The sequence below is a fragment of the Pongo pygmaeus genome, chromosome 15 (assembly GCF_028885625.2).
Source record: "Pongo pygmaeus isolate AG05252 chromosome 15, NHGRI_mPonPyg2-v2.0_pri, whole genome shotgun sequence".
Classification (NCBI taxonomy): domain Eukaryota; kingdom Metazoa; phylum Chordata; class Mammalia; order Primates; family Hominidae; genus Pongo; species Pongo pygmaeus.
In genome coordinates this window covers 101,675,009-101,687,939 of record NC_072388.2, presented here as the reverse complement: position 1 = coordinate 101,687,939, position 12,931 = coordinate 101,675,009, and the positions used below count along the sequence as shown (strand labels likewise).

Below are 12,931 nucleotides of genomic sequence, written 5' to 3'. Positions count from 1 at the left end.
GCTGAGATCACGCCACTGCACTCCAGCCTGGACAACAGAGCGAGACTCTGTCTCAAAAAAAAAAAAAAAAAGAACTGAATCTGGATTTTAGGACTAATGTGCTCTATCCACCTCATTCGCTCTTTGTAAGGGATGACAGAATTAAATCTTCCTTTGAACTGTATAGGAAATATCAGATAGTCTTAGCTCCAACCATTTGCTTTCAAACCTACATAGGGTCAAGCTGGCATACTGCAAATAAGTAAAATCTGACAAAAAAATCAGGCCGGGCACAGTGGCTTGCACCCGTAATCCCAACACTTTGGGAGGCCGAGGTGAGTGGATCACCTGAGGTCAGGAGTTCGAGACCAGCCTGGCCAACATGGTGAAACCCATCTCTATCAAAAATACCAAAATTAGGGCTGCGCAGTGGCTCACGCCTGTAATCCCAGCACTTTGGGAGGCCAAGGCGGGCAAATCACCTGAGGTTGGGAGTTCACGACCAGCCTGACCAACATGGAGAAACCCCGTCCCTACTAAAAATACAAAATTTAGCCGGGTGTGGTGGCCCATGCCTGTAATCCCGGCTACTCGGGAGGCTGAGGCAGGAGAATCGCTTGAACCCGGGAGGTGGAGGTTGGGGTGAGCCGAGATCATGCCATTGCACCCCAGCCTGAGCAACAAGAGAAAAAAATTCCATCTCAAAAAAAATAATAATTGCAAAAATACCAAAATTAGCCAGACATAGTGGCACACGCCTGTAATCCCAGCTACTTAGGAGGCTGAGGCAGGAGAACTGCTTGAACCCAGGAGGCAGAGGCTGTGTGAGCTGATTGTGCCACTGCACTCCAGCCTGGGGCAACAGAGAATGACTCCATCTCAAAAAAAAAAAAAAAAAAAAAAAAAAAGGTCAGGCGCGGTGGCTCACGCCTGAAATCCCAGCACTTTGGGAGGCCAAGGTGGGTGGATCGCCTGAGGTCAGGAGTTCAAGACCAGCCTGGCCAACAAGGTGAAACCTCATCTCAACTAAAACTACAAAAACTAGCCGGGCATGGTGGTGTGCGCCTGTAATCCCAGCTACTCGGGAGGCTGCAGCAGGAGGATCGCTTGAACCCAGAAGGTGGAGGTTGCAGTGAGCTGAGATCACGCCACTGCACTCCAGCCTGGCTGAAAGAGCGAGAGTCTGTCTCTCAAAAAAAAAAAAAAAAATCAAAGTCAAATTCCTCCATTCATGCATCTCTACTGTAGTTACTTATTTTACTATAATAAAAAAAGAAAAGAAAAAAAAGCTGCCTGTCAAGTTTCACGTCCACCTCTCTGTTCAAATTCTAGTAAAAGAAAAGAAAAAAGACACACTCAAAACTGAGGTAAGGACAGGGCATGGTGTCTCACGCCTGTAATCCCAGCACTTTGGGAGGCCGAGGTGGGCAGATCACCTGAGGTCAGGAGTTCAAGACCAGCCTGGCCAACATGGTCAAACCCGTCTCTACTAAAAACACAAAAATTAGTCAGGCATGGTGGCATGCACCTGTAGTTCCAGCTACTTGGGAGGCTGAGGCAGGAGAATCACTTGAACCTGGGAGATGGAGGTTGCAGTGAGTCAAGATTGTGTCATTGCACTCCAGCCTGGGCAACAGATCAAGACTCCGTCTCAAAAAAAAAAAAAAAAAAAAAAAGGTGGGGGGAGGGGCAGGCGCAGTGGCTCACACCTGTAATCCCAGCACTTTGGGAGGCCGAGGCGGGCAGGTCACCTGAGGTCAGGAGTTCAAGACCAGCCTGGCCAACACGGTGAAACCGCATCTCTAATAAAAACACAAAAATTAGTTGGGCGTGGTGGTGGACACCTGTAATCCCAGCTACTCAGGAGGCTGAGGCAGGAGAATCGCTTGAACCTCGGAGGTGGAGGTTGCAGTGAGCAAAGATCGTGCCACTGCACTCCAGCCTGGGCGACAGAGTGAGACTTGGTCTCAAAAAAAAAAAGAAAAAAACAAGTAGGAGGAGGAAATAAAAACTAGTAAGGATCAAACTCTCAATTCTTAATTTATTATTCAATTCACTACTCTTAAATTGCAGTCATGGAAAGAACCTGTCTTAAGTCTTAAAGAGCTAAGAAAGAATTTTGCCATAAAACAAACATGTTGGCTGGGCACGGTGGCTCACCCCTGTAACCCCAGTACTTTGGAAGGCTGAGGTGGGTGGATCACCTGAGTTCAGGAGTTCCAGACCAGCCTGACCAACATGGAGAAACCCCGTCTCTACTAAAAATACAAAAAATTAGCCAGGCATGGTGGCGCATGACTGTAATCCCAGCTGCTTAGGAGGGTGAGGCAGGAGAATTGCTTGAATCCAGGAGGCAAAGGTTGCGGCGAGCCCAGATCACGCCATTGCACTCCAGCCTGGGCAACAAGAGTGAAACTCCGTATCAAAAAAAAGAAAAATGTTGTATCATTTCTATTCCAAAATGGAAGTCTTCCTTCCCCTTAAGCTTTTGAGTTAAATGAGAAGACACATAAAATACCACGAGGAAATAGTAAAGTCTCAATTTTCTGCCATATCTAGGACTGTGTCCCCCTGCTTAGGTTGGCAAAACAAGGTTTGAAATTACTTTACACCAGTTAGATTCCTTTCCAGATTAAAACAAACACAAAATGAAGAAATTTGGGGCCGGGCGCGGTGGCACGCACCTGTAATCCCAGCACTAGGAGAGGCCGAGACAGGCGGATCACAAGGCCAGGAGATCAAGACCATCCTGGCTAACACGGTGAAACCCCATCTCTACTAAAAATACAAAAAATTAGCTAGGCGTGTTGGTGGGTGCCTGTAATCCCAGCTACTCGGGAGGCTGAGGCAGGAGGATGGCGTGAACCCGGGAGGTGGAGCTTGCAGTGAGCCGAGATCGCGCCACTGCACTCCAGCCTGAGGGACAGAGCGAGACTCCGTCTCAAAAAAATAAAATAAAATAAGAAATTTGGCAATTTTAATATCAAGACTCAACCAATTGGCAGCAAGACTATGCAGCAGAACAGTTAGATGTTTTCCTTTTTATTTTTGAGACAGGGTCTCACTCTGTCACCCAGGCTGGAGTGCAATGGCCAGATCACTGCTCACTGCAGCCTTGACCTCCCAGAGATCCTCCAGCCTCAGCCCCCCAAGTAGCTGAAACTACAGGCACATGCCACCATGCCCAGCTAATTTTTTTATCTTTTGTTGAGATGGAGTCTGACTACGTTGCCCAGGCTGGTCTCCAACTCCTGAGCTCCAGAAATCCTCTAGCCTTGGCCTCCCCAAGTGTTGGGACTACAGGTGTGAGCTACTGCTATCTGATAAATGTTTTCCATTTTAGAATAGCTGGTCGCTAGCAAGTTTTTGCTCATATCTATTCCAACAAATAGCCCAAAGACAGTTCAAAATATTATATTTGCTGTTTCAAAGTATAACTCCAAAGAAGTCAAACTCATTACTAACAATGCAGAGCTGATGTCAATATTTCGATGAATGTCAGAAATCTAATTCCCGTTGTTGACAAATATGCCCTTTTCCTCAGTCACATCCAACACATCTAAATAAAGTTTTCAAAATTTATGTTAACAAAAATGTATCAAAAAGCCTACCAACTTACTCAAAGATTTGTGGAAGTCGATTTTTAAAAATAATACATTAGGAAAATTTGGTGACAAGCTTCTGTGTTTTAAAGCAAAGACAGACTCGACCTACAAAATGAAGACAGGGTCAACTGTAACCAAAAAACAGTATGCTTCCCCTGGTGGCCAACCAAGGAACGGAGGAGCCAAGCATACAAGAGAAATAGCCTGGCCACCTAGTTCTATCCTGTCACTCATAAACGAGAAGTGACTACCAAAAAAAAAAGAACCGCAGAGAAGAGGAAACTATCAAAAACACTAACATGGACTTAAAAGAAACACAAACGCGAATATGAGACAAATAAATTTAACAGATTTACGTCAACAAATCAAAATGTAGAAGGCCAATTTAGGACGTCATTTATTTCCAGAGTGTCCAAGAGCTCACCTAGGACCTCTATGTATTTTCACTTCAAAGTACAGTTTAGTACCTTAATAACAGCTTGAGAGCAATCGCCTTTTTCAAGGACTAGATCACTGCAATTTTCTGCAGTCTTGTTTCCAAGAAAAAAACATGTATGCGTTTATCTTTTCAAATAAACTAGTGGTATAACCCACATAGAGAACCCCAGCTCTAAAGCCCTCCAACCAGGAAGGATTGTTAACTCCAGCTTTACAAGATGCTCTTTTGAATTTTATTTCTGAAATAAATCCTACGTTCTTTCAAACATTTTCCATACCAACAACCTTTAAAGACAGTCTCATACAGACACTGGCTAGAATCTCATGCATTAAAATCTGACGAATTCCTTTGTCTGATTGGATTTTTTTTTTCTTGTACCATTTTAAATTTGCTTCTACACAGAATAGCAGCCAGAGAAGTAAGTGTTCCATTCTAGGGTGTAGGGCTTTCTTGTAGGTGAAAAGCATTTGTTAGGCTAAAGCTTCTGATGGTTCTCAATTTCACAATCTCTTCCTCCAAAAAAAAGGAAATACACACATTTACAAATAGGTCCTAAAATCAAACTGCCACACGCGAGACTCTCTTCCCCAGGCAGGCGCCCTCTGGAAAACACACTTCTTTTATTGACTGATTTTGGGGGGTCGTTCTTCTACTCGCCTTCTGGATGGGAGGGGAGTCAGGAGCCAGCAAGAGCCCAGAGGCTGGGAGGAGGAGCAAAGGCGTGGGGAGCAGCCTTTGGGAAGGGTTCCGAGAAAGGAGTCTCTGGGGACCTCCTAAGTCCGGGGCGCTCGCACGACGCTAACTCTCCGGCACTGCCACCCTTACACCCCTGGCCGAGGCGCAGCTCACCTGGACGCAGGGACCCCCAGCGCCCCCAGGCCAGGTGTGGCCGCCTCCGACGCCACCCGCAGTCCTCGGAGGCGCAAGGGGGCAGCGGCGCCGGCCCTGCTGGGGGCGACCTGGCCTCCCCCGGGTGCAGAGGCACGTTTGCAGAACACTCGTGTGCGTGTGCGCCTCCTCGTCCTCGCCCTGCTGTTCTCCCCACGGACGGCAGGGCGAACGCACACACAAAAAGAAAGTTGTCGGCGGGCTCCCGCCCCCTAGGGCTCGCTGGGGACCCGGGGCTCCCGCTCATCACCGCCGCCGGCCGGCCGGGGCCGCTACTCACCGGGATCGAAGTCGGGCACCACCGCCTGGTACTGGGGTCCGACCCTCATGCCACCGCCACCTGCGGGGGAAGCAGAACACGGCGGTCAGCGCGGCGCGGGGCCCGGGGCCCGGGGCCGCGGGGGCGGCTGCCACCTACCGTGCTCCTCGTCGCTGGACGAGCCCGAGCTGCCTTCCTCCCAGGAGTTGCTGCTGCTGTTGCCATTGGGCGCCGCCGCCGCCAAACTTTTATTCTGGCCATTATTGGGGGCGGCGGCGGCCGAGGCGGCGGCGGCCGAGGCTGAGGAGGCGGCGGCGCCCGAGGCGGCAGTGGCGGCTGGCGAGGCGCAGGCGGCTGAGGCGGCGGAGGCGGCGGCGGCGGCGGAGGCGGAGGCGGCCGCGTTGTTCCTCCCTCTCCGCTTCCCTGAGACCTCGGGGCCCTTCTCCACCATGGCCGGCATCGGCGGGGGCCGGGGCCGTGCGAAAGTGGCGGGGACCCGCGGCTCCTGAGGAGGGGGCGCCGAGACGGGGGAGGGGTCACGGGGCCGGCGCGGGGCCGGGCGGGCGCGGCGGGAGCCCACGGGCGCGAGTCCGAGTTGGGGGAGGCCCAAACGGGCAGAGCGCGGAGCCGCTTCAAGCCCCCAGCGACGAGCCGAGCGCAACTTTCGCTCTCATCGCCGCCCTCACTTCACTGGCACCAACTACTCCGGGAGCAGCGAGCGGAGAGGGGAGGAGGCAGGGGCGGGGCCTGCAGAGGCGCCGGGGGAGGGGGACGCGCAGCCCAACTGACGCGAGATGGCTCCGCCCCCCTCGCGCTCCCATTGGCTCTGGTGGGATTTGGACAGCCAGCGGCAGCCGGGTTGGCTCCGCGCGCCCGTCCGTCCGGGGCGGCGGGGCGGGGGAGCGGGGAGGGGCGGCTCCGGGCTTCCGTTGGCGAGGTTCGGTTGACGCGTATCGCTCGCCGTACGTGGTTTGAGGTTTGCCATCTCCCTACGCCCCATGATCCATCTCTCCAGGCAGCGGCGAGGAGTTCGCGGTCTTCCCCGCCCCCTCCCCTTGACCTCGGCCCCCGCCCCTGCTGACCGCGCACGCCTCCCGCGGCCTCTGGCCCCCTTCCGAAGGACCCCGCTGAGAGTCCCGTCGACTTCTCAAAGTAAAATGTGCCTAGTGTTGGGAAGCCGCGGAGCGCCCGGCCGGGACTACTTTCCGCTGCGCGGAGGGGTACGGGCGCGCTAAGACTCCATACAAAGAGGAAACTAATTGGGGGAAACTCGCTGCGCCCCCGCCTTTCCCAGGGGACGCGGGGCTGGCGGGGGCGGGGGCCGCGGCGCGGGGGACGGGCTTCCCAGGCGGCCGCCTCCCCTGGCGCGAGCCGCGTGGGGACTCGGGTCCGCGGTGCTGCCCGCTAATTGGGTGGGGGAGGCCGGGGCCCCCGGGGTGGCTTGGGTGCGGGGCGCGCCGCGGCGGCAGAGGCCCAAGGGAGGGTCCCCGTGGGCCCCCGGGGCACAGAGTCCCGGCGTGGGGACGCCCAAGCCGCCGGGGTGGCTGCTGAAAGATGAATGAAGGGGCCCAGTCGTCCTGGGGCGGGGGTCCAGGAAGGTTAAAGAGGAAGAAGCTATTTTCATCCCAAGCTCTCGGCACGGGAGGAGGGTCAACTTCCTCCGGGGCGAGGGCAGCCACTTTTCCGGATCTGCCGCCCGCCCCGCCTCCCCACTCCCCCCGGCACCCCCACGAGGGAGAACACGGGGTGCGGGCGGGTGGGGTCGGCTGAGGCTAGCCTGAGAGCCGCTGCCTTGGAGGTCCCGGTGCCCTACCCCCAGCCAACCCCGAAACTACGCGCCCTTCGTAATTAGACCAGTGGAGGTCTATACGGGAAATCTTTTTAAAGCAGGGATGGCTGTTTTTCTTTTAAGTTACTTCAAACCTGAGCTTAATTTGGGGCTAGCTCTGGATATAAATAGCTACAGGGAGAATTTGGGAGTTTTATGGTTTTAAAGCCTGAATAAATAAGCAGGGTTTTCTCTTGAACATTTTCTGCAGCATGAACCATTATTAACTTTATTGAAGAGACCACGTTCACTTCTGCCTAAATGGCCTTTAAGAAACAGGGCTGGGAGCCCTCCTGGTATAGAAGCCCTTCGCCCACAAGTTCAGGGTCGCAGCTCTTAGACTCTCCTCTAAAGGACATCCCTCTCCTTGGAGAGCCCTGGATGCTGCAGGTGTGTGCCCCGATACACCCTGTCGGCTGGCCTGGGCAGGGTACAGAACCAGGGTGGCATTCCCGGGGCTGGGCCACTGGCTAAGGCCTGTGACTCGTCCGGAGGTGAGCCCTGTGTGAGGAATGAGGTCCAGAACACGCTGCCCCGCTCGCTTGGTGTCTACAAAGTTCTGCCACCAGACTAGAAGGATCAACCTACAAGGGCACAAAGGTGATACTGGGTCATTAAGGCAACAGGGATAGCAGAGCACACAAGGCCACCCTCTCCACCCACCAGCCCCCAAGGCTGAGGCCAGGCTGGGCTACCAGTAGGGGCGCAGCAGTGGACTTCACAAGCATTCTTTTTTTTTTTTTCCAACGAATATTAACATGTGCCGGGCCCTGTTCTATTTTGTCTGACCCTAACGCTACACGGATACTGTATTGGCCTGAAGCTCTCAGATTCACCAACTGTAAAATACAGAAAACAGTACCTACCTCCTGGCCTGACGGACTGCAATAGAGCCCACCCTTCCATCATAGGGAACCCCAACCTTAAGGACACTTGCCTTCCCATCGCTTGGGGAGAGGGCTCCACACACAGCCCTGGGATTGGGAATTTGTCATCCCACACTTCTAACGCATCCACAAAGCCAGCAGCCCTGTCATGTTTTTCGGTGAGACTCCCACTCTGAAAGCGAGACCTCATGCCTGCTCCCCTCTCCTTACACCTCCCACAGCCCCTTCTGCCTGGGCTCCTAGCCCGTGGCCTTACCTCATTCTTCAGAGAAAAATGAAAGCCTTCAGGATCTTTCTCCTCTCCCAGTACCCAAACAGACAAACTTCCCTGTCGGTACTCACGTCCTCCTCAGGCCTAGGACCCCCTCCCGCTGCCCTCCCCTCGAGGCCTTTCTGTGCCATCAGCCTCACTCTGGACTGACTCCTGCCCCCAAACCCTCTCCTGCCTCTGGCCATTTCTCCCTCCCCTCAGACATTTCCGTAGACTTCCCCACACTCGCCACCTCCACCCCTTCCCGTCCCAGCCTCTCATCACCCCACCCAGCAGGGCTGTGTCCCTACCCCTTAACTGCTGCTGAGGTAACCTACAACCTCTCCGCTGCCCAATCCGGGGGTCACTTCTTGGTCTCGCTGAGCTTCTCAGCAGCAGCTGAGTCGACCACTCCTCCTCCTGGAAACCCTCACTTATCTGGACCTGGGGATTCCAGTTCACCTGGTCCTGCTACCTCACAGGTCACTCCCCATCAGTCTCCTCTGCAGCTTTCAACCTGTCATTGTTGGGATTCCTCCTTGCCTTTTTCCTTTCATTAATTTTTTTTTTTTGAGACGGAGTCTCTGTCGCCCAGGCTGGAGTCCAGTGGCACGATCTCAGCTCACTGCAACCTCTGCCTCAGCCTCCCGAGTAGCTAGGATTACAGGCAGCCGCCACTACACCCGGCTAATTTTTGTGTTTTTAGTAGAGATGGGGTTTCACCATATTGTTCAGGCTGGTCTTGAACTCCTGGCCTTGTGATCTGCCCGCCTCTGACTCCCAAAGTGCTGGGATTACAGGCTTGAGCCATGGCGCCCGGTGACGTAGCGAGATCTCGTCTGTATAAAACAAAAACAAAAGAAACTGTGACCCTATGACCATCTCGTCCCCCACCCTAAAAACAAAAAAAAAAACTATGACCATCTCATCCCCCACCCTTATAGATGAGAAAGCTGAGGCACCCAGAGGTGAAATACCTTCTAGGGTCAGGCATGATATGAGGGGAGGAGCCGGGGCACAGCTAAGCCAGGAGCTATGGAGCCTCTTAACCAAGGCCAGAGTTGCCCCAGGGATTCTGGGATGGCCAGGGGCAAGGGTGTCCGCAAGATGCTTGGTCTGGTGCTAAACATACAGTGTTTATAATTTTGTATTAATTTTCACTATCGATAAGTTTATTTATTCATTGTATTTTCCCAGGAAAAGGAGAAGGGAAGGGAAAAGAGTCAGCATGTGTTATAAAATGATTAGAAAATGGGCAAGGAAGTACCTGGTACAGCAAAATCAACCATCAAATGAACATACCCCAGTGATGGAGTCATCAAAGCCCAAAGGGCTTTATAGTTCTTCCTGCTGCTAGTTATTATTATTACTATATTTGGGCTTGTTAGAAAATTCTGCTTGGCAAGGAATTCCTTCCCCGAGAATGGAGCCAGGCAGAGGGCAGGGTATGGGCCAGGGCTGGGAAGTGTCAGGAAAACACTCTAAAGCCATTCCTGGGAGGTTTCAGGCCCCCAAAGGACTATTGGAAAACTGAGACTTCAGGCAGGAATTTTAGCCATCCTAAGAGTTCTGAACCTGGAATCCATGGATAGAATTCTGGAGACCATGAACCCGAGCTGGTAATTACATCTTTATTTAAATTAACCTTTAACACCAGGTGCGGTGGCACTCACTTATAATCCCAGGTACTTTGAGGCCTCCAGCAAGACCCCTGTCTCAAAAAAAAATCAACCTTTAACTGAAATCCAGCATTTTCTTCACTTATGAATGTAGGTGATATTCCGTCTCAACACATTACAGTCACTGGAAATACGTCAAAATAGCATTTTTTTTTATTTTATTTTTATTTTATTTTATTTTTTGAGACAGTCTTGTTCTGTCGCCCAGGCTGGAGTGCAGTGGCATGATCTCGGCTCAGTGCAACCTCCCGGGTTCCAACTATTTTCCTCCCTCAGGCTCTGAGTAGCTGGGATTACAGGCACGCACCACCACGCCCAGCTAATTTTTGTATTTTTAGTAGAGATGGGGTTTCACCATGTTGGCCAGACTGGTCTCGAACTCCTGACGTCGTGATCCGCCCACCTTGGCCTCCCAAAGTGCTGGGATTATAGGCATGAGCCACCGCGCCCGGCCTCAAAATAGCACTTATACTCATCTCCAAAATCACAGAAGTTATTAGACCCACCGCTAGAACTTGTTACTTAATATGTTAATAACTAAGCCAGTAAATCATAGACCTAATTGTAAGACCTAAAACTATAAAACTGTCAGATGAAAACCTAAATCTTTGTGACCATGAGGTAGGCAAAGTCTTCTTAATTACGATGCCAAAAGGATAAGGAACTAAAGAAAAAGAAAAATTGGAATTCATAAAAATTAAAACTTGTCTGGGTGGGCATGGTGGCTCACACCTGTAATCCCAGCACTTTGGGAGGCTGAAGTGGGTGGATCACCTGAGGTCAGGAGTTCGAGACCAGCCTAACCAACATGGTGAAACCCCGTCTCTACTAAATACAAAAAATTAAAACTTGTCCTGGAAATTATACCATTTAAAAATTGCAAAGACAATCCACATAATGAGAGAATATTTGCAAATCATATGTCTGATAAGAGACATTAAACCTGGCCGGTGTGGTGGTTCACGCCTATAATCCCAGCACTTTGGGAGGCCAAGGCAGGCGGATCATGAGGTCAAGAGATTGAGACCATCCTGGCCAACATGGTGAAACTCTGTCTCTACTAAAAGTACAAAAAAATTAGCTGGGTGTGGTGGCAGGCGCCTGTAATCCCAGCTACTTGGGAGGCTGAGGCAGGAGAATCACTTGAACCCAGAAGGCAGAGGTTGCAGTGAGCCAGGATCGTGCCACTGCACTCCAGCCTGGCGAAAGAGCAAGACTCCATCTTAAAAAAAAAAAAAAAAAAAAAGCAGGTTGAATGTGGTGACTTACACCTGTAATCCCAGCACTTTGGGAGGCTAAGGTGGGAGGATCACTTGAGGCCAAGCATTGGAAACTGCAGCGAGCTATGATGACACCTATGCATCCCAGCCTGGCCAACAGAGTGAGACTCCATCTCAAAGTAATAATAAAAAGATAAATAACCCAATTTTTAAAGGGGTAAAATGTCTGAATAGACATTTCTTCAAAGAAAAGATACAAATGTCCAAGAAGGATCAGGCACGGTGGCTCACACCTGTAATTTCAGCACTTTGGGAGGCTGAGGCGAGGGGGATCACTTGAGGTCAGGAGTTGGAGATGAGCCTGGCTAACATGATGAAACCCTGTTTCTGCTGAAAATACAAAAAAGTCCGGGCGCGGTGGCTCACGCCTGTAATCCCAACACTTTGGGAGGCCGAGGAGGATGGATCACCTGATGTCAGGAGTTAAAGACCAGCCTGACCAACATGGTGAAACCCCTTCTCTATTAAAAATACAAAAAAAAAAATAGCTGGGCGTGGTGGCTCACGCCTGTAATCCCAGCACTTTGGGAGGCCAAGGCAGGCGGATCACCTGAGGTCAGGAGTTCAAGACCAGCCTGACCAACATGGAGAAACCGCATCTCTACTACAAATACAAATGTTGCTGTATATGGTGGCGGGCGCCTGTAATCCCAGCTACTCGGGAGGCTGAGGCAGGAGAATCGCATGAATACAGGAGGCGGAGGTTGCAGTGAGCAGAGATCACGCCATTGCACTCCAGCCTGGGCAACGAGCAAAAACTCAGTCTCAAAAAAACAAACAAACAAAAAAAGATTAGCTGTGGCCGGATGCAGTGGCTTACGCCTGTAATCCCAGCACTTTGGGAGGCCAAAGCGGGCAGATCACGAGGTCAGAAGATCAAGGCCATCCTGGCCAACATGGTGAACCCCATCTCTACTAAAAATACAAAAATTGGCTGGGTGTGGTGGTGCATTCCTGTAATCCCAGCTATGGGGTGGCCGAGGCAGGATAATCGTCTGAACCAGGTAGTCGGAGGTTGCAGTGAGCGGAGATCACGCCACAGCACTCTAGCTTGGCAACAGAGTGAGACTCCGTCTCAAAAAAAAAAAAAAAAAAAAAAAAGATTAGCCAGGCACAGTGGCAGGTGCCTGTAATCCCAGCTACCTGGAGGCTGAGGCAGGAGCATCGCTTGAAGCTGGGAGGCAGAGGTTGCAGTGAGCCAATGTCGCCCCATTGCAGCCTGGGCGACAGAGCGAGACTCTGTCTCAAAAAAAAAAAAAGGCCAGGAAACACATGCAAAGATGCTCAATGTTAGCCGTCAGGGAAATAAAAAAACTACAAAGAGATGCCACTTCTTGACCACCAGGATAGCACTCATCAAAAAGATACAGTAACAAGTGCTGGAAGCCACTGAATGTACACTGAATGTAAAATGGTGCAGCTGCTTTGGAAAATAGTCTGGCAGTTTCTCAAGAAGTTAAACATAGAGTTGCCATTTGACCCAGAAATCCCACTCAGAGATATATACCCAAAAGAACTGAAAACATATGTCCACACAAAAACTTGTGGGCAAATGTTCATAGCAGTATTATTCATACTTAATGTCCCTCATCTGATGAATGTTTAAACAAAGTGTGGTCTATCCACACTGGAATATGGGTCAGCCGTAAAAAGGATGCTACAACATGGATGAATCCTGAACAGGTTAAATGAAGAAGCTAGTCACAAAAGACCACATAGTGTATGATTCCATTTCTATGAAATGTCCACAACAGGCAGAAAGCAGATTGTTGGTTGCTGAGGGAGAGGGGAATGTGGAGTGACTGCAAATGGGTACAGGGTTTCTTTCTGAGGTAAT

At 51.2% G+C, this 12,931-nt stretch overlaps 1 protein-coding gene across 1 annotated transcript in view; it reads right to left on the bottom strand.

Moving 5' to 3' along the window:
- RCOR1 (REST corepressor 1) overlaps positions 1-5,919 on the bottom strand; it is a 136,712-nt gene extending 130,793 nt beyond the window's left edge. The window contains exons 1-2 of the mRNA XM_054449326.2: positions 5,330-5,919; positions 5,192-5,251 (exon numbers count right to left, since the gene is read on the bottom strand). Coding sequence (XP_054305301.1) covers positions 5,192-5,251; positions 5,330-5,630 — 361 coding nt within the window. The 5' untranslated portion in view covers positions 5,631-5,919. The remainder of the gene's footprint in view (positions 1-5,191; positions 5,252-5,329) is intronic.
- Positions 5,920-12,931: the final 7,012 nt, after the last annotated feature.